We start from the raw sequence: 21,032 nt of genomic DNA on the forward strand, positions 1-21,032 counted from the left end.
AGCAATGAGAGTGAGCATATTTCACTTTTGCCCATGTTAATGGGCAAACCCATGCATCAATTGTCGACCAAAAAGTCTAAATAATGTACACCCAAGAAAACATTTTCAAAATATCTACTCCTTCTTTTATAATCAAGTGATGGCACTAACTCTCTGCTCTCTTTGACTTAATTAAGCCTTGACTCAGCTACTTTGCTCTGTCACAGACTTCATATTGTCTAGGCTCTGGCCATCAACAATGGCTTGAGCACCCCTTTACTCTAAGGAGTATCATAATGCCAGACCTCAGAAGTGGAACTGGCCTTGTAAGGGAGTTGGCTGTGGGTGTCACAGAGAGTCCAACATAGTGTTTTAGTAGGAGGGAAAATACACAAATGCAACACATTTATTTCACTGAAAAAAAAGAGATAACTAATCAGAAAGTCTGAGATCATGTATTTTATGCTAGCAAGTGTGGATCACTATGTGAAATTTTAGACTGAAACTGGAGAGGAGATTGTCCTTGTAAAGGCTACTGTACTACATGAACAGACAAAAGACCTGGCATGTCCGATTTGAATTTCTTCCAGCCAAAAAAATAAAAATATTTTCCACATATATTGTATGTCTTCAACAAAATTTACAGTCTTTATCAGCAAGATAAACAAAAGCAAGCAAGATAAATAGAAGACAGAAGATAGAAACAACTAACATGAACTCAGGTATTTTTCCAGAAATTATATCTTGTTACTTCAAATGTGCTACAAAACAAGGCTAACTGCAGATTTTCATGTATTTCTACTCTACAGTGTTCCTGAACTTCATGCTGCACCTGTGTGTCCTCTTCACTGACTGTTCTGCAGATATGATGGCACAGAGATCATTGTATAACAGTGAATGAAGGGTTATATGAAGGTTTTGGTGCTAACTGCAGTATAAACGTATTGATAATGTTCACCAGTTTAAGGATAACCAAGAGCAGTTGATTATTTATTAATTAGGAGTCTACTGCACTGCTAAAACCTAGTCAACAGTAGGAATTACTCTGTTTCTTTTAATATCTTTTAACTCACAACATAAAACACCTTAAACATGCAGGTAAGTAGATTAGAATAAGAAGACTTTTTCTATTCTTCGAAAAGTTTAAGGAGAGTAATATTCTTATTTTCTATACGTATTATTGCTTACCAGTCTGATTACTCCCCATTACACGTGCACTTAGAAAGCTTGTCTGCTGTTCTGAAAAGCCTTCGCATGAAGCAGAGCTTGCCATGTTGAAGCCAGAAGGCAACCCAGGGTTATTAAGCAGTCCAGACAGTGTGGGAAACCGTGCTAGCACCATTCGCCTAAAAAGCCAATACACAAAAACAGGACTAAACCAAAGAGAGCTTGTCTAAATTTCAAGAAGTGAAATTTAGTATTATATTTTACTTCTGTTGCCCTAATTTTTGTTACTTCAAAATAATAAAAATAAATGATTGAATTTGCAAATAACTGTAATTTAGATGCTCAGAAGAGTAATTAGAAAATTAAAGAAAGTCGAGCCTTTCTGAAATATAAAGGACCATAGAGTTGCTCATCTTTGGTGTGTTAAAAGATATGTTTGTTAAAGCATTGTGCCACAAAGCCAAAGCAAGGTTAACAAACATACCGATCACTTACCTGATGCCTGGTTTTCTGCAGAAGAAACATGAGGTGGACATCTAAAGCCAAAAACAGTACTGAAGAAGTTGTTCCTGGCAATCACCAAGCATTTTATGTATACTTAATTCAGTTATTATCCACATTTATATGTCTTTAAAATTTCTATAGTAAACAATGTGTCATTGATTAATTTATGAGGTCTCATCAAAAATCAACTAGATAAAGAATGTGCTGTAAATACGTTTTATTAAGGCTTATTAAATATTGTAAAAAATAATGTTTAAGAAAAAATTGAATACTTGATCATGTTCTTTTCTTTACACATTGTTAATATGTGAAATACTGGAAACAAACTAGGTAGCACAGACTATTATTCTTTACTTCCTTATTAGCTTCTCAAACTGCTTTATAAACTGCCAAATATACTGTGTTACCTAGCTTTGCCTGGGAAATATCCTAAGACAACGGGCATCACTTACAGTGCTGTCAGTTAATTGGATGTATCAGAAATATAATGCAACTTGCTGAGTACTTTTGTGTATATGATATTTGTGTGTGTGTTTTTTTTAACAGGGACTAATATTATTAGTTCACTTGGGCTTCTTACTCTGGAATATGCTAGATACATTTCACCAAAAATTAAACATTCCTGCCATAGATAAATTTAACTTATTTGCATATTCCTTATTCTGATTATACACAGTACAATACATCCCTCATTGTGCAGGTAACCACTCAAAAATTAATATGAAAACGATAAATGGTGGATTGGTTGAAAAATTAAAAATTAATTGTTAATGTTTCTTCTTTATTTCTTACAATAATGATACAACACATTTATAACATTTTAAAACAGTAAATAACTGATATACAAAGTATTCTAAAATAAAATTTACATATAACACAAACATTCCTCCTTTTTCCATAATTATTGTTTCTTTAGAAAAACTAGCCATCATCACCACTCACCATTCAAAAATGTAAAATGTAGGAAAATGTTAAACATTGGAATGATAAATTGGGGTTCTGCTGTATTAAGAAAACAAATCTACATGTGTGTGTAAAAATGAAAGTACTGTACATGGTAAAATATTAAATGGCAGTAACATAAAATTAATAAGTTAATGTAAACATAACTTAATAGTTCTGTGGTACTTGTATATAAAAGCATTAAATGTAAATATTAATATATTAATATAAATACTCCTGTGATTTTACTTTGATAACCTACTAAGCATGAATATGCATTAACATAAACAGATAACTAATGGCTGCTAACTTAATACTGGCACTTAAATATTTAAAAAGTGTGAGATGGAAAAACACTGTCCATCAGTTTTGAAAGTGCTACAAATCTTTTTCTCTCTATTTTCCCAAAATCTCTACAAAAGCAGGACCCACCATCCAAATCAAACAGTATTATACAGGCAGCTGGCCCTTAAAAATATAACCATTATTGATTGCCACAAGTTTCACAAATACACCAGGACGATCCTCATGAATTATCTGAAATAATATTCTATCGAGTACTAGAAGTATAGTGGTAATCGTGTTATGGGTACTTTGATGCAGCAGTGTCAAGACAATTTGCAATTATATAAGCACTGAATCTGCTATTAACTGACAATTTACTCAGTTGAATGCCAGGCTATCCATTATATAGTAAGGCAATAATCTGAAATACATAGTCTACTCTGTAACAGAACGGTGGAAGAAAGACAGATTTAGAGTTTTAGAATGACCCAGTCAAGACCTAATTCACAATAATATGTTGTGCATGACATGAAACAACCAGGTTGTAGTGTAAAATCCACACATGTTGAAGGAGTTTTACAAGGAAATGTCAAAATTCCTTTTCAGTGCTGCAAATGTCCAATGTATAAATACAGGAAACATTTATTTGTAGTGAATGTTGTTAAAGGTGGCATCACCAATCATTCAATAAAACATTGAATTTTTTTTATTAATACATATCAATACTATATGCCATTTCTTTAATCAGCAATTAATAGTTGGTTTTATTTGCAGACCTGTTTAATTTACTGAAAAATATGCATTAAAGTAGAACATTATATGGGGACAAATACATTTTTATGAGACTGTGTACTATATATAGGGTGTTCTTGTCACTCTATCAAGAATAATGCCAAGGAGGTGAAAACTGTACGAAATTAGTGTTTTTAATAAATAAACAATAACAGTACACAGAGAGACTTGAACAAAACTAAAACAGAAAAATACAAGGTAAACATAAAACAAAACACCTGCTGGCACTTTAGTCTTGTCTACCTGGGTGGATTTCCCTTAAAATGTAACCTTCATAAGTTGATCACAAAAAAGAAAGTTTAATGAATTTGTATTATTGTACATAGTAAAACAGCTAACTTGTTACACTTACACTAGATTACTGCAAAGCAAGCAAATGTGCATAAGAAATATCTCAGATATCTAAATGAATCTGGCACTGCAGCAAAACAATTACCTCTGTAGATCAAATCTAACACCGTCTAGAAGCCAAAATTAATAAGGTTACTCAAAATTAGATTAAAGGGGACCACATGCAGTATTTGCCACATGCAAGACAAATATTACAGATTGAATAGATGTAATAAACTTTGTGACACTAGAAGTGACAGGCAGTCACTGAAATACACGCCTTCAAATATATTCTGTTTTTGATTCTGTAACCCCTAAAAAAGTACTAACATTTATCATTTTAAAAATAAAACAATGCTTAAAAATAAATAAAAAAGTACATAAGAATCATGTAAATGAGATTTAATTTTTAATTAACAACATAATTATAGCCATTGGCATTTTTGCATTAAAGGTTAGTGAGACACAGATCATTAGATGTTGTGCAAACTAAGTAATAACCTTTCCAAAGTAATTTATTATTAACATGTTTATGTTTGTACATGTGCCTGGTGCTGCAGGCCTATTTCTAGATGAAGGGACTAGCTCTCTTTAAACTTCTGTGTTTACGGATGTGTGTGCTGATGTGCAAACTTTTCAGCTTAGCCATGGGGATTTAAGGTTGAGAGCAACAAGAGCCCTGGTAAATGAACAGTGGCACAACATTCATATTCATGAATATAATGTAAATGGCAACAATAGTGTGCCCTATAACAAGGAGTTTTTTTAACTAATTTATCCAGTTCAGGATTGTTGGCAGTGGGTCCCTATCCCAACTGCAGCAAGCATGTGGCAGACACTGTTGGATGGAACACCCCCTTTGCATATGTTCATCTACAAAGGTAATGAAATCAGCTCCTCCATATGTTCATTCCAAAATAAAACTTATCCAGTTAGTGTTTCAAAACTTCATTGTCCAGCATAAATCTTTGAATGGTACAACATGTAATGTAGTTTATGGAAGCACATAATCTCAGTGATATACAGTTAGTAGAGCTGTTAAAACAGAATCCTTAATTATTTAATTTGAATCAGCAAGCACTATATTTATGTTGTTTACTGTAATTTTGAAATCAAAGTAATGTTCATTACTATAACAACTAAAATGTACCTAATGTGGAGAAACCATGAAATGATGCAAATTTGGATGATGCACGAGCAAATGGGATGCAATCCCCAGCTATGAGTTGCTTTTACTGTTCAATTCAGGTTCAAATTCTGGATTTGTACACTAGCATAAATAATAGGAAAGTCTGATCAGTCATGGGTGCCTAGGGGGCCGTAGAAGCTGCAGGTTTTCATTCTAACCCTTTTCCTAATCAGTGACAAGTTTTCACTGCTAATTAAATTATTTTTCCTTTCATTTTAATAGCACTGTTTTTTAAGGATTCAGTGAATTGATTCTTTTCTTCAATAAATGATGGCCAAACAGAAATGAGACATAAAACAAGACAGAGATGCTCAGCTGGGGCTTCAAACTCCATCCAATTTCACTCCAATCACTTTCTTAATGAGAAGCGATTCTTGCTGTTAATTAAACCCGTTATTTAATTCCATGGTTTGTTGCTGCTCTCATTCTGCCACAGCAGACATTTCCAAAACTGTTGATTTTCTGTTTTTTCTAAGAACATCGTCAAAATGTTTTGGTGACCTGAGAGAGCAAATTTACCAAGACCTTCACCTTTCTTTATTTTGATATATTGTGTGATGGGCACAGGTGAGTTGGTCATGTGGCTTGTTTTGTGTCTCACTATTATTTGGCTGCTAATTAAGGAAAAAGAAACAACAAAGGGGCCTGAGTCAAGTTAATTAAAATTAAGGCATAAGAAGTTAATTAGCAGCAAAAACTGGTCACTAATGAAGAAGATGGTTAGAATGAAAAGCTCCAGCCACTGCGGCCCTCCAGGACCGGAGTTCGACACCCACGGTTTAAGTGAAGCAGCCTTAAAGCAACATAATAAAAGACTGCTTTACAGGAATTTGGAAATAATAATAAACTTATATTAACAAGGTCAATTATACATGTGATAAATCAAAAAGTTTGTGACATTTAAAATTTGGTTTAATTTGTCTTATGTATTAAATGTTACTCTTGCATAAGTGTTAACTATCTAATGTCTCCTCCATACACTGATACAATCTCATAAAACCAAATTTCACAAAGTGATTTTCTTACAACATTAATTTCAAATGTGTGATTTTATAAAACAGTTTAAAATAATTAATGTGAATAAAAGTATCCTGAATTATTTTTCAATTTACTATTTCTTATGGCAAAGACATTGAAATATTCAAATTTTTTAGCAGTAGTTTTAAGCAGTGTTTATTTTTTGATTAGAAGAAAGGAATTGTAAGTTAGTAAGTTCAGTACAATGCACAATACTACTTAAATCAAGTAGCCGTCAACGGTCATATATCATTGTTTTAGTACCTGACACTGAAATACTCAAAGCCAATAAATAATAATTTAAAAACAAAAAAAGGCAGTACTTCCTTCATAAGCCTGCAAGCAAGTTTGATAACCCCTGTGCACCTTCTTCTCAGAATTAATATGAAGACCACCTTTTTTTTTTACTTCACTAAAAATCCCCGGTTTATAGTTTTCCTAGTCAAGGCTATTTAAAGCAAGCCACCAAGTAAGTACAAAAAGCCCACTACCAAAGGCAACCGCAATAATTTGAGAAAAAAAAGCAAAGCAGATCAGCATCAGGATGCATCAGCACAATTACATTGGTATTATACTGATTAGAATGGGGATGAGCAGAATCTTTATCTCCAACCACCCCTTCACAAGAGGTAAATTTGAAAAAGCCACCAAGAAAGTCTTATGTATGCTCCTTCCACTTTATTAAAAATGTGCCAGAACAAGTTTCAAAGAAGCACAAGTTTCTAGTGCCGAAAGGAGGCATAGAAAATATTTTTATATTTTGATATTTTTAAGTATCTGTCAGCCTTGCAGTGTCTAGCAAACGCCAGTCCACACAGTGGTTAGCACTGCTATCAGACAGTCCCAGAGTCTTATGTTTGAGTCCTGCAATATGTTTCTGCTTTGATATGTGGCTTATCCTTTTTCACTTCAAAGCCATTCAATTCTAAACTGTTTCGATTTAGGCAAGACATAGCCAATATATCTTTCTGGGTAGGAGGTAGTTGCAAGGCTCTGAGTATAATTAATTTCTATTCCTTTTAATTCTACTGTACAGTATATTGCTGTACTTTAGATAGATAGAACTTTATGTGTCCTCAGGATGAAGACATATATCAGAGAGTATCATAATGCTTTGATGCTAAAACTTAGTATACCATTAAATTATTAATTTTTGTGATGCAAACACTGCATGAATTTGCACGTCTTGCTAGTCAGTAGAAAAAGAGTAATACATATTATTAGTCAGATAAGCTAATGTTAACATTAGACCAGTTTGAACACGTAAAACAAAATTCTGATACTGACAAAAAACCTTCTGCCTATAGCCAAGTAAAGTATCTATACTTTTCATGAACTAATGAAACAACCTGCACAACAGATGAACATCTGTGTAAATTTTATTAACTTTGCTTGGGAAATTCTGTGAATTTCTCATTGAAAAGACATTCAAATATACTAAACAACATTTTCGAAATGTATATGCTGCTTATATTGTTGGAATTGCTCAGGAGGAAAATTAAATCTATCATTTGAAAACTTGTACAAGTTAACAAAGAACTGCTAGTGAAAGCAAGCCAATCCATAGCAAAAGAACATTAAGTAATTAATAATGTGAACATTACTTACTGGAGAAGATTAATAGGGAGGAAGGGATTAAAATTTTCTAATCCATCAGCCTGCAGTGCTGATAACAGGGAAGCCGCCAAATCATTACTGGAGGAAGATGCTGAAGCTCCATTGGACATGCTAAATGTGGCATTACCATCTGACCCATTGCTGTACAGAGACATTGTACTTGAAGATTTGGACATCGCCTGAGATGGAGGATGAGGGAAACTTCCAGAATCTTTGAGGGAATACATTATATAATTTGTAACTTCACATTACAGCAGTTGCTTATTCAGCCATAGTGAAGACATTAGGTCTCTGAACAATGCCCTCATTTTAATACCTGCTAAACTAAGTAAGGGTTACACAAAAATATTATGACAATGAATTTGATATCACTAATCTGGGCAAAGGTAGAAGATCTGTATACCTAGAGGAAACCAATGTAAATAAAGAGAAAGCAAGTAAATTCCAATATAATGGAACACAGTCCCCCACTTTACTTGGGAACCAAACAATGAAGTGGTAGTGCTGCAGACATATGTCACATTATACTTAGAAACAAAGCTATTACATGGTAATATTATAATTACATGCTAAAACTGAAAAAATGGATAAAGGTAAAATATTATTTATATTATATTTATATTATTATGCATATTATTGAAAATAAACAAAAATATTTAAAGAAATAATGAAAAACTAATACAAATACCTTTGCAATGATCTTTTGTGTCACAGTCTTCCTGTAGCCTGTTCAATGCTCCCTTATAGATCATCACCTGTGATCGCTCCAAGTCAGAAAGAGAAGCATTCTTTATTGGACAAGTCTGCATAGCCCACTTTACCATGCTCTGCACTATGAACTGAAGAACAGTACGCAGCTCCCTGCTTTCCATTGTAATCTGGCTTTTTGTTTTTTCAAGTATGCTTTGACTACTTGCTTCAAATCTTGATACTGAAAGCATGTCAGCAAATTTGCAGCAGTTCAGCATGACAGCTAAAGTCTTGAGTGCTCCAAGCATCAGGTAGGATGACTGTATTGCACACAATTCAGAAGATAACAGCTCGCACTGTCTCCTTTCCTGCAAAGTAACTTCAGAGTCAGTCTGATTCTGCATGTTTTCAATCAGTTCACCTTTTCCACAAACTGATTCATCTGTGAATATTGCTTCATCGTTCACAATACCAAATCTGTCTGCTGTATATGGACAGGCTGCCTTTAAGCCCTCATCTTCTGCTTGCATGATCCTTGCAATATCTTCATCAAGTCTCTTTTCCAGATCACACTTCTGATCACCATCTAAGCTATTATTTTTAGATGGCTGTCGATTGTGCTTCTCCTCATCTTCCAGCACTCCTGTTAGATAGACCAAATCTAACAAGACACAGGGTTTCACTCCTTTGAATCTAGTGATGTCCATCTGAGGCATTTCACAGGGCTCCAGGGAGGAAAGTGGGGTATCGCTGGGTGACCAAGAATTCAGGAAGCTCGGTTAGTGGAAGGAGCATGGCAACATGCAACAAGGAGAGGGAGGGCAAGAGACATGCGGAGAGAAAAAAGGAAGAAAAAAAAACTAAATGACAAGATCAGAAGACAGAGGAAAATACAAGATGAAAAGAGAATGTGAAACATAAAAGTGGATTTTCAGAGGGAGTAAGCAAACACAAGAAATTTCACAAAAACAAAAAACAGCCAACAAGACAAAGAAGCAATTATTTTCCACACTGATGGTTTTCCAGTAGCTACAGTCAATACTACAAGCTATTGTTTAAAAAGTGTTTGAATTATTATTACTGTAAAAATAAAGTTATTCTCTAATCATGTTCTAAATGACCTAGCATTTAATACTTGTTAAGTAAGAAACTGAAATACTGTGTTACTGTGCAATATGAATTTATTGAATTGTTTGGAAAAAAAAAACCTTAAATGTAAATGTGACAATCAACCCGTATAGATCCTTGTGCATGGATTATAAATAAAAACAGCAGATGGATGATTCAGTAAATCACAATGCACATTGTAAGATGTACTAACAAAAATAATGATCTCTCCCTTATAGATAATGTAAGAATACATACACACTGATAAACCAAAGCAATCGTTTATATGACTACCAAAATTGCAACTCGAATTTAAAATGTATTGCATTATAACAGTTTTCGAAGAGTTTTTTATTATTATTTTTAAGGAAACTATGGTGCTAGGGGTGCATAACCATCCCCGTCAGAAGCACTGATTTGATTTCTGCTCAACATGCCTTGTTACTCTCTACTTGTGCTCCTTTTCTGTTCCATTGATTATATTGGAAAAAGGTATAACATGTTACTATGGGTTTGGGCCTACAAGTCAAAGTTTCAGAGTGTAAATTAAAGCTAATTTATAATTCCTAAGATGTAACCGAGTCATTCATAAATCGATGTCTATCAAAATTGATGCAGAATGTTGCAAGAATAAGCTAATGGCATATAAAATGTACACTTTCCTGATCCAGAAGGAAAATTCTAAAAGAAAACCTTCTGAAGATATGTTAAAAAAAGATTTGTTATTAGGAGAGACTGGAGTTGCTGCTGCTTCAAATAAATCACTTCAACTACCGATGTGTTCAATTTGAAGGTTTGATTGACATAACACAAATAAACACTAAATAAACATTACGTAGCCATTTAAAGCTGCTAGCTGATCATATCTGACTTATAGCTTTGTGATTCAAAACATATTTTGTAAACATATTTCTTAATAAAATGGCACTGCGATATATCACAAATATACATTGCATTAGACAGAATACTGCCATTGTATAAATACATTAAACTGTACTAGACTGTGTCCACAGAAGATACAGAATTTCACCAGCCGTCATGAATGTTTATTTTATGTGCTGAGTTCAGTATGCCATCTTAAAAATTACTTTTCTTATAAGTTTTTGGAGTTGATTAAGTCCATTCTGACTTGTGGTTTATTTTTATACGGCCGTTTAGTAATGTTCAACATTTATTCGAATTTCCCTGATACAGCATTTTGTTTTGGTATAGGAGCCAGTATTTTGTGCAGTTATGTTTGACTGTTGTCATGCATTTGGAGTGGCAATTCTCAAAGCGCATTTTACTATGAGGTTTTGTTTTGGGCTTAGACACTAGCTTGTTTTTTGTGATCTTCTGGTTTGAGCTTTCGCATTATTTACAATTCCCACTTATCTCCTAGACTTGACTTTCCTGTGTGACATTTCATAACACCACCACTTGGTTTAGTAATGTTAAGCCTAAATCATACTGGTCAATAGGCCTAGTTATAACTAATTTAAAAAGGTGACAGATGGAAAAAGAAACAATGCAATTTTAGAATAATTAAAAATAATTTGAGGCTTACAGAAAAGTTTTAATATACATATATACAAACTGTGCTTACCTGATAGAAACCTCTGTCTCCTCCCACTGCAGCTTAGCACATGTACTTCCAGCTTTCAAAGATCCTAAAAGTGTGGCTATCCGACCACTTGACTTATGACGGCACTGGCCTCCAGCCCGCAGTCCACTGTCCACTCCTCCAATCACAGCTAATACTGGCCAGACCTTACAGCAGAGAGCCATTAGCTGAGACTCAGACAGCTCTGAAACTGCTGGAGCTTTAGCCTCTATTACGTTTGTAAATTGTTCATCTGGTAATTTATCCTTCTCATCAAGAGATATTTTCTTTGAAAGACCTGTTCCTAAGGCAACAAGTTAAACACATTTTAATTTAATATTGTTAAATTAACACTAATAAAATTTACAACAGCAACAAGGTACATTGAGGGGTGTGAGTGGAAGGAATTACCTGCCTAATCTGAATCAGGGCAGTGAGTTGTTATTGGATTTCTGCATTAGTCATGGATTGTCCAAAATGAACACCATATTTGAACACAACGTTGCTCATAATTGTACCTGGTAACAAAATATCTTGGGCCAAAGATTAATGATTGACTTTGTAATTGTGTTATTTCATTTGATGCCTTACATTCTGAGCTATTAACTGATCACTAGAGGAAATTCATCACTAGAAGCACTGGAGGAAACTGTTTGGAAGAGTTTGGCCTGGGGCCTCATGTATAACGTTGTGCGTAGAATTCACACTAAAACATGGAGTATGGACAAAACTGGAAATGTGTGTATGCACAAAAAAATTCAGATGCATAAAACTGTGCATAAGGAAAGTTCTATGCGCTTTCCCTTTATAAATCCCAATCAATGTGAATTTTAACACACATGCATGCACCTACATCCCCACCCCAACTTCTCCCAGAAGTATGCCTATTTGAATGTGCAAATTAATATAAATAGCCCCTTCCATTCAGTGTTTTGTTAAAAAACAACGGCAAAAGCATGTGTAAATAAGAAGAATTTCAGCAAATGGAGGTCCTGCTCAATGAAGTATAGGCAAGGAAAAACATACTTCATCTTAAAATCAATGTTTAATTTACTAGAGTTTCTCAAAACCATCCTAGCTAAAGTAGCATATTAATTGCTTGGTATTCTAAGTGTCCCCAGACCCAGTTGTTAATCGCTACGTGTTTCTTAAATGGGTTTTCTCTTATGCCAGTAGGAGTGTACAGGCAGTGATAGCCACACAGAATACATTACATTCATGATATTAGAGCTCTCTGAATATTTTAGAATAGCAAGATGTATACATGATGTCATTTTCATGATGAAATGCATTAAAGCATGTATTAAACATGTGGGGGCACAGTGGCAGCAATGAGCTGTTACCCCGTCCAGGGATTGTTCCTGCCTTGTGCACAATGCTTGCTGGGATGGTGTGACCCTGAATAGAATAATTTATTGCAGCAGTACTGTGTCTGTTAAATGTACCAACCCTGAATTCCTGTCCTTCCATTTTCTTTCTCCATCCAACCAATTGCCACACAATAAGCATCTGTAATAATTGTAAAACCAGCTGTTAATTTTAGAACTCTGATTCTTCATGTTTATTTATTCCATCAAGAGTCTCGTCAGTCCTAGCAATCATGAAGGCAAGAACAATCCCTGGACAGGGCACCAGCTCATCACTACCGCTGCACCACCGTGCCCACATGTTTAATTATTAACAGCATGCATTATTTAGATGAAATGAACAATTTATCTATAAAATGTAATATACATACTTTAATGCACACAGCTCCAACAGGATAGCTTTTGGAAATCTAAATGGATTTAGAAGCAAGTTATTATCAACTGTAAATACGCTCTCTCTCTTCTAATTCTTCCATTTGTGATGTCTTCTAACAACACTAACGAAGCTATGGTAGTTGGAATAGTTTGGCCATTGTGTCACCATTATATTGTTACAGAATAATTACAATCAAGTGCCCTAAATTTGTAAATGATATGCAATTAATTTTGATGTATTTGATAAAGCCTACATCAATAATGCGAATCTAAAAAGAAAAGGAACCAACACAGAAACAGTAGCATTGCTACTGCAATTGAGCAGAAATGTGCCTATGCATGGTATGAGGCTGCCATGAAAATATACATAGCATTACGGCAAGTTTAGTTTTTGTACATCTCAAAGTAAGCGTGGAAATTGGCGTACACAACATTTTTTTGGCGTACAACCATTTATACATGAGGCCCCTGGTCATGCTAGCATAGCATGTTACCGACATATCTCTTACCAGTAAAAGTATGATTAGCAGTTATAATAATATTGAATATACACATGGTGATTTGAATCAACACATGTTCACATGCAAAGCATAATCTCACAAATTCAAATTCCAGTAGATTCATTTTTATGATCTTGAATGTTAACATTACTGGAAGCAAACTCAGCTGATATTATTATGTTTACATTTATAACACGTGTTTTCATTTTGTTAATTATTTAAAAATTAAAATAATCCTGATTAACCTTTATTATTTTAATGTATCTATTGCATAAATCAAGAATTTCATGTTGCAAAAATTTACATTGTATATTTTTACACTCAGCATTGTTTGTTTAACAAAATAAAGAGCTAATTCTGATATGACGTGCTTAATGTGTAGGACATGTGTTACCGCACTCTAAATAAAAACAGAAAATTAACATTTAGTAACATAAAATGTAAAAACAAACCACCATGTGATAAGATGGTATATTATACCTACTTTGTGATGTGTTCAGTTTTTCATTTGCTCCTCCATTCACTATTGGGCCAATCAGTTCCAGTCTTGCTTGCATATATTTATTGATGTGCACAGTCCAATTGTCAATATGATAGAGCCTACGAATAAGCTGAATGGCTGCCTCCAAGAGCACTGTAGGGTAGGGACTACAGAGAGGGTCTCCTGGCAACAGGTCATGAGGTATGCCTCTCATTTGCAAATCACGCAGTTCTACCTGCAATAAGCAGTCTTCAGGTAACATTGCAGTTTATATTATTTCATCATAAAGAAAGTTGTGTTAAAAATCCAAACGGCATGTATCACATCTTACTTCTATAGCATTTCACTGTTAGAATTTAACCTCTTACTATAATTGAGAAAATTACCTAAAATCAGTTCAGTTTTGTTACCATCTACTGTTTTCTATACATATGTCAATTCATCCACTCACTGCTTTGCCTAATTAGTCTATAGCTGTATGGATTAAGTTTCTAAAATGCTATAACCCAGCTAATGTAAAATCTTAATTTATTTTGCTTTGCATATAATACATGAATAATTATAATATTTAATTATAATTAATCATAATTTTATAATATTGCACGTAAGCCAGTGCACCTGTTTAAACCAATATACAAACATGGACCAGTCTCCATCAATACAGTTTTTCTCAAAATAAAAACAGGAAACAAAAATCCAAATATTTTGCCGACTATTACCATGAAAGCCTTATTTTTATGCACATATTAAAACAGATCATTTATTATTTTATTGTCAGTTTTTTTAATTTGGCAGGTACACAAGTATACCTCAAAGTACATTTTAAATGGTTAGCAGGGAAGAGATATTCTTTCAAAAATAATACAAAATTGATATATTCACAGATAAGAAAAATGTGCTACTTCACATTAGACAGAAAAAGAAGACTTAATTTAAAAACAGTCTAATCAATATATTGATGGATGTCTTTGCTACGACCACTGGAAAAAGGAGTGCACTTTATAGCGGCAAGCAATGCAAGTCGACTCCAATATTTACAACTCTCCAGAGGATGTTGAAGGACAGTTAAAAAGAATAATTGCTACTATTAAAAAAAAAGCAAGACTACACATTTCTGAGGTCAATACTGCACATTGTAATTAGGGGAATGAAAGAAAAATGGGAGCAATGTGATGAAGTTTGACAAAACTTCATATGCTTCTAACATTTATTTAATTAATGTAAACAAGTTTTCCTATTTCTTGTTTTCCCCACTTTACAAAGAAGAAAATGTACATAAGTACATGTATACATATGTACAGTTTATCTTTATCAGTCCTGCTGTTTTAACTGACATAATAGTATATACAGAATAACAGTATACACTGATTAGACATAACATTGAAACTACTGACAGGTGATGTGAATAAAATTGATTATCTCATCATCTCATCAGTCAAAGGTTGGGGCATATTAGGCAGCAAGTAAACATTCTGTTCTTGAAGGTGATTTGCTGGAAGCAAGAAAAATGGGCAAGTGTAATGATTTATATGACCTTGAATAAGACCAATTTGTGATGGCTAGAAGACTGAAACTAGATGACATCTTCAAAATGGCAGATCTTGTGGGGTGTTCCTAGTATACAGTGTTTAGTACCTACCAAAAGTGGCCAAAGGAGGGACAACCAGTGAACCAATGACACAGTAATGCCCAAGGCTTATTGATGTGTGTGGGGAGCAAAGGCTACCCTGTCTTATCTGATTCCACAGAAGAGCTACTGCAGTCTTTTGAGCGCCACGATCAGAGCCTTCATTGACTCCGCGAAGATCACAGCATCATCAGCAAAGTCAAGATCCGTAAATCTTTCTTCACCAACAGATGACCCACAGCCGCTGGACCCCACGACCCTGCCCAACACCCAGTCCATACAAGCATTGAACAGAGTAGAAGCATGAACACAGCCTTGATAAAGCCCAGAATCAACTGGGAAAACCAGTTCTGAGGTTCTGCCTCCACTCTGCCCGGCACTCACAGTACCGGTGTATAGGCCGGCCATGATATCGAGCAACCTTGAGGGGTTCCCGCGAACCCTATGTATGTCCCAGAAGGCAGCTCAATCAACTGAGTCAAACACTTTCTGAAAATCGGCAAAGACTGCAAAGAAACTCTGCCGATATTCACGTTTGCACTCCGTGAGAACCCTCAGTGCCAGGATGTGGTCGATGATAGACGTAAAACCAGACTGATCTGGTCGCTGGTAGGTTAGCAAGTGATCACGGATCCTATTGAGGACAACCCTAGCAAGGACCTTACCCAGAACCGAGAGCAATGTTATCCCCCTGTAGTTGCTGCAATCCGGGCGATCACCCTTCCATTTCCAGATAGGGACAAGTCCTGTTTTCCAGTCAGTTAAGATGATGCCAGTCTCCCAAATGGAAGCAAAGATTGCTTGCAATGCCAGGAGGACAGCCTTACCACCAGCCTGGAGAAGTTCACCCCGGATACCACAGATCCCTGGAGCCTTTCCCTCGTTCAGTTGGTTCACCACCTGTGCAATCTCAGTGAGACTGGGTGGTTCACAGCTAATTGGAGGATCAGCCTCAAGAACCATGGACCCAGAGATATCCACTGTCCTAGCCGGAGGATCAGCTTTGAACAACTGCTCAAAGTAGCCAGCCCAGTGGGTCACAAATGCATTGTCATCTGTAAGGACCATTCCACCAACTGCCCTGACTGCAACTCTCCAAGGAACAGATTCAGATGTGCGTAATGCTTCGATTCCTCTGTAAGCAGGACATGGGTAGCTAGACCACAGATGGTGTGTCACTTGCTCACAGATTCCTCTAACAAACACTTCTTTATCTGACCTCAGAACCCTTGCAGCCGTCCTTCTCAGTTCCCAGTCCAGACCAGAGTTGCCACTGAACCGTGCGCTGCGACTCCTCTCAATGATATATCCAGGGTGCCCTGCGAGATGAAACACCTCTTTCTGGGAACACCGGTAACACCAACACAACCCTCAGCAACCTTCAGAGTTGATCCAGAAAGCAAAAAAATAGGACCATGCTTGACAAACTTATGTGCATAAAAAGTTTGATGATAAAAGACCAACATCAACCTCCTCCTCACCTCATCCTGTTTTTATGATACAATCAAAATTAAATTATTAAGAAAAGACAGTTAAACTATGTTACTGTTAAATCTAAAAACACTTGTTGACCAACATTCAACAGAAAAATGGTTGTTCACCTTTTCGCCAGGGTTACTACTATAAAACATCACACAAGGGTATAGTTCTGAGGCATCCACATCCTCAAAAGCCAATTTTGGTTCCTGTTATAAAAAAAAATAAAACTGTATTAGATCTTTAATATTGTACAGTATTTCATTATAATGCGGAAACAGAAATGGACTACAAGGTTCAAATCATTTGGGAGTTTTGCATAAGAAAAAGTGTAAATTTTATTTGGTAAATTGAGAATAACGGTAAAAATTACAGCTTTCTGCATAAAGACCTGTATACTGTATGATATGAACCCATGCAAATAATCTGAGATTTTACAAAACAGTAGGTGAACTTGCTCAAGCTGGACATAAGTTTATTTATATTTTATTAGGGCTACCTAACTAAAGAGTTGTACTTGTAAACACACAGTATATTATCCCCATTACTTGTGGCAACTGGCATATGTCACTTTTTAATGAAGACTCAAACTTTCTCAGAATTTCATATAACCTCTATGTTGGGTATATGACCTAAATGTTAATTACATTGGTCTTTACAACAAATAGCTGGTACATTTTTCATTCTGGTTCACTGTGTGACTCTTTCAAGTCATTTCACCCTAATCAGTTCTGGCTATAATATATACTTTTATAAAGTGCAGTGAGATATTAGCAATTCAAATTAATATATAATGTGGACCACTGCCTTTACACTGTATATGATTAAACATGCAGGCTCCCTTTTATTCACTTCCTCCATTTATGTTTATTATTGTTCCTTACTGTGTTGGGATATGGGGTGTTTTACACTTCATGTTTTGTTTTGTATTTCACTTATTGCCTTTCATAAAAATTTGCTCACAAAAAAAAAAGCAATGTGTGCATGACTTAGCAAAGTCACAGTATTTTCAGTACTTTCTCAACATCTTTCATGTACAGATGGAATTTGTATCATTTTTAAAAATCTGGAATAGTGATTACTCACTTTTTCATACGATTTATTAAAAATTATGTGTTTTTTGTGATATGCATTGTAAGACTACTGTGTTAGATAATACTTAATAACAAATTACCTTATTGTTCTTTGCAAATGAAATAGTTCTGGCTTCCATGTCCAATATACATGTGATCGTGTCTCCTTGGGTGAAAGATGATAAAGCTCGGCCCAGTTCACCTCCATGATATAAACTGCCACTATATGCACGGTAAAGCCACATATCTGTAGTTGTGCGATGGTTAAAGTCTCTAATGGGCCAACGAGAAACCCCAACGCAGGTGCCTTCATTGCCTTTGTTTTCTTTAGTGATATGAAACTGCAAGATGAAAGTCAAGAATAATTATATAGATTGTTTTTGTTAATCAGGATTTGCTGTTAGACACAAAACCGAAATTTTAACAAGTTTCTTTTTCAGTAATCAAAAACATCAGAAATGTCCTTTATGATTTTTACATACTGTAGGCCTTTGCAAAAATCTTCATTTATAAGTATACTGATAATATCTAGTGTTAGAAATTAGCATATAAAACCCAGTGAGGAGAATATGAAGTATTATAACTAATATGACTAGACAGTACAGATTATGAAGCAATGACATTTAACATAGAAAGTACCAGTATTTTGCTCTTTTCATACCTCATTAGACTGCTATCCAAGCTGTAATCACAAGATCTTGGAAAGTTGGGTAAGTATGGGTCATGGTGGCAGAGTGATCATGGTTTCAAATTCTGTGCCTGGTTGTTGTCCATGTGAAAACTACAAGTTTTACCAATGTCTGAATATTTTTTTCGGGTACATCAGTTGACCTGCTACATTCCCAATGACATGCAGATGAGGTTAATCTCTAAATCAGTCCCAGTTGTGAGTGTGTGTGTGAGCCTTAGGACAGACTAGAATTCTGTTAAGAGCTCATTTTTGCCTTGTGCCCCATGTTCCTGACTCACTGTGATCCTGAACTGGATTAAGAGGGCTTGAGTACTTGATGTTAAGCAATATTTTCATGATTTAACATGACTCGACTAAAAAAACCAAGGAATGATGTCTAATAGCAGTCACAATTAGAAAAGTAAAGTGATTGTTAATCAAAGTCACCATTAAACCAGTATATCATTGTGACTGGTCTTATTGCGATTATGTGTAGCAGATGTTATATTAAAGTTTTCCAATCTATAAGGTTTCATCCTTTAAATCTGTGAGTCATAACTGTAAGTAGCTAGTCATAACAAGAAGTAATAAGCCATGCCAAGTATTTTTACATAAGCATATAAGAATGTGAATTGCTTTACCCATACCATTTTAGTGATAATGTTTTAAAACACCTACAATGTTGAGCCTATGTAAACCACACATAATGATTAATTGTAGTACATGTATGCACACACACATATGCACACATGCAACCGTACACAAACACACACACACATTTTATATATATATGTAAAAATGTGAAATCCATTGTTGTACACTAAAGTCACTATCAAGTTTACCCATGCTCAATGTACCAGCTTGACATGGACAAGATGTTTCCATGGATTAATGCTGTTTATACATATTTCAGTCCATGCCCTCTGCCATCACAGCGGAATCTAGATTAAATAGACTAGGCAATATGTTTCTAATATTCATTTAATAAGTTGTGGTGATGACGTGCCCACTGTAACCTCATTTTCCTATTCTTTGCTGACAGGCAGGACTTTTTCATCTGTGGCCTTGAGGTTCCAATTAACTATGCATGTCCTTCATAAAATCACTTTTGCAAACAGCTATTAATTAAGTATTTGTGTCCATTCTGTTATCTGGAAAAAAGCTAGCAATTTTTCTCTGTCCTTTCCCACACAAAAGAAAAGTGTTTTTCACCACAGACCTTTTGTTTACCCAAAGTCTTTATGAACTCTGGAATCTAGAGATGTAGTGAAAGAAAATCCCAGGAAGGTTGCTGATTCTGAAAAGGGAAATCTACCATGCCTGGCACCAACAATCACACCACAGTCAAAGCTGTCTAGATTATGAATCCTGTCTGTTCTAGTGCTTTGGCCACATCTGCATGAAAATTCTATTTTTATACTATATATAAAAATGAATTACAGCCACAGGATTCTCTGTTTTGAAAAGTGAGCTATTTACATTTCATTAACTTATTTTAGTTCACATTTAAAACATACTTTCCAAATAAAACAGCCTGATGTTATAGCTGTGGTGGCTAACCCATATCCCTTTCCTCCTGATCCATGAGCCAAAATATTCCCACTTTCCATAGTGCAACAGATCAGTTTATCAGGATCAAAAGAGAAATCTCCAATTGGAACACACTCTTCTTCATTTTCAGATATCTGGAAAATAATATTATACATAAGTGTTATCCGAACAAATATTTAGAAAATATTAGTTACCATGTAATGGGAATTGTCTGTCGATTTATGTAGCATAATGCCTAGAGCAGTGGTCTTTGAAACCACAAGGCTGATAATATAGTTACCATCACTTCACTGTATGATATTGAGCATGCAAATTTATCCCATGTGTCTATATGCATCTTCTTACACTGGCAAAATGCTTATCATTGACCTATTTATCAATCTATTTAAACAATAACACTATAAACAACAAAAATTATATAAATATTTTAAATAGTCCAACAAGAAAACTGAAAGAGTGAATATTTTTTTTTTTAAATAACTACATGTGTTACCTGGCAATGTTGTTGGATAAACAGGTGTATCAGGAGTACTATGTAACTAAGTACTTTTTTGTACATAATATTTGTACTTTTCTTATACCAGGGGCTAATATTATTAGTTCACTTGTACTACTTACTGTTGAAAATGCTACATACATTCCTAGGTGGTGCTGTTATGAAAAAGGTTACAGCAGAACTCTGTACTTTTTTTTCATTATTTAATTTTATTT

The 21,032-nt window shown here is 34.9% G+C and overlaps 1 protein-coding gene across 7 annotated transcripts in view; it reads right to left on the reverse strand.

Annotated features, from left to right (window-relative positions):
* Nucleotides 1-21,032, reverse strand: part of LOC120532980 (probable E3 ubiquitin-protein ligase HERC1) — a 188,217-nt gene that overhangs the window by 66,854 nt on the left and 100,331 nt on the right. For 4 of the 7 annotated variants that reach the window (XM_039759542.1, XM_039759540.1, XM_039759541.1 and 1 more), the window contains 8 exons: nucleotides 20,288-20,455; nucleotides 18,202-18,441; nucleotides 17,153-17,236; nucleotides 13,928-14,159; nucleotides 11,205-11,505; nucleotides 8,511-9,286; nucleotides 7,814-8,033; nucleotides 1,168-1,325 (listed from right to left, as the gene is read on the reverse strand). In XM_039759542.1, the coding sequence (XP_039615476.1) occupies nucleotides 1,168-1,325; nucleotides 7,814-8,033; nucleotides 8,511-9,286; nucleotides 11,205-11,505; nucleotides 13,928-14,159; nucleotides 17,153-17,236; nucleotides 18,202-18,441; nucleotides 20,288-20,455 (2,179 nt within the window). Of the gene's footprint in view, nucleotides 1-1,167; nucleotides 1,326-1,641; nucleotides 1,716-7,813; nucleotides 8,034-8,510; nucleotides 9,287-11,204; nucleotides 11,506-13,927; nucleotides 14,160-17,152; nucleotides 17,237-18,201; nucleotides 18,442-20,287; nucleotides 20,456-21,032 lie in introns of all 7 variants that reach the window. The other 3 variants (XM_039759544.1, XM_039759546.1, XM_039759545.1) reach the window with 3 other exon arrangements.

The sequence above is a fragment of the Polypterus senegalus genome, chromosome 7, assembly GCF_016835505.1.
Source record: "Polypterus senegalus isolate Bchr_013 chromosome 7, ASM1683550v1, whole genome shotgun sequence".
NCBI lineage: Eukaryota > Metazoa > Chordata > Cladistia > Polypteriformes > Polypteridae > Polypterus > Polypterus senegalus.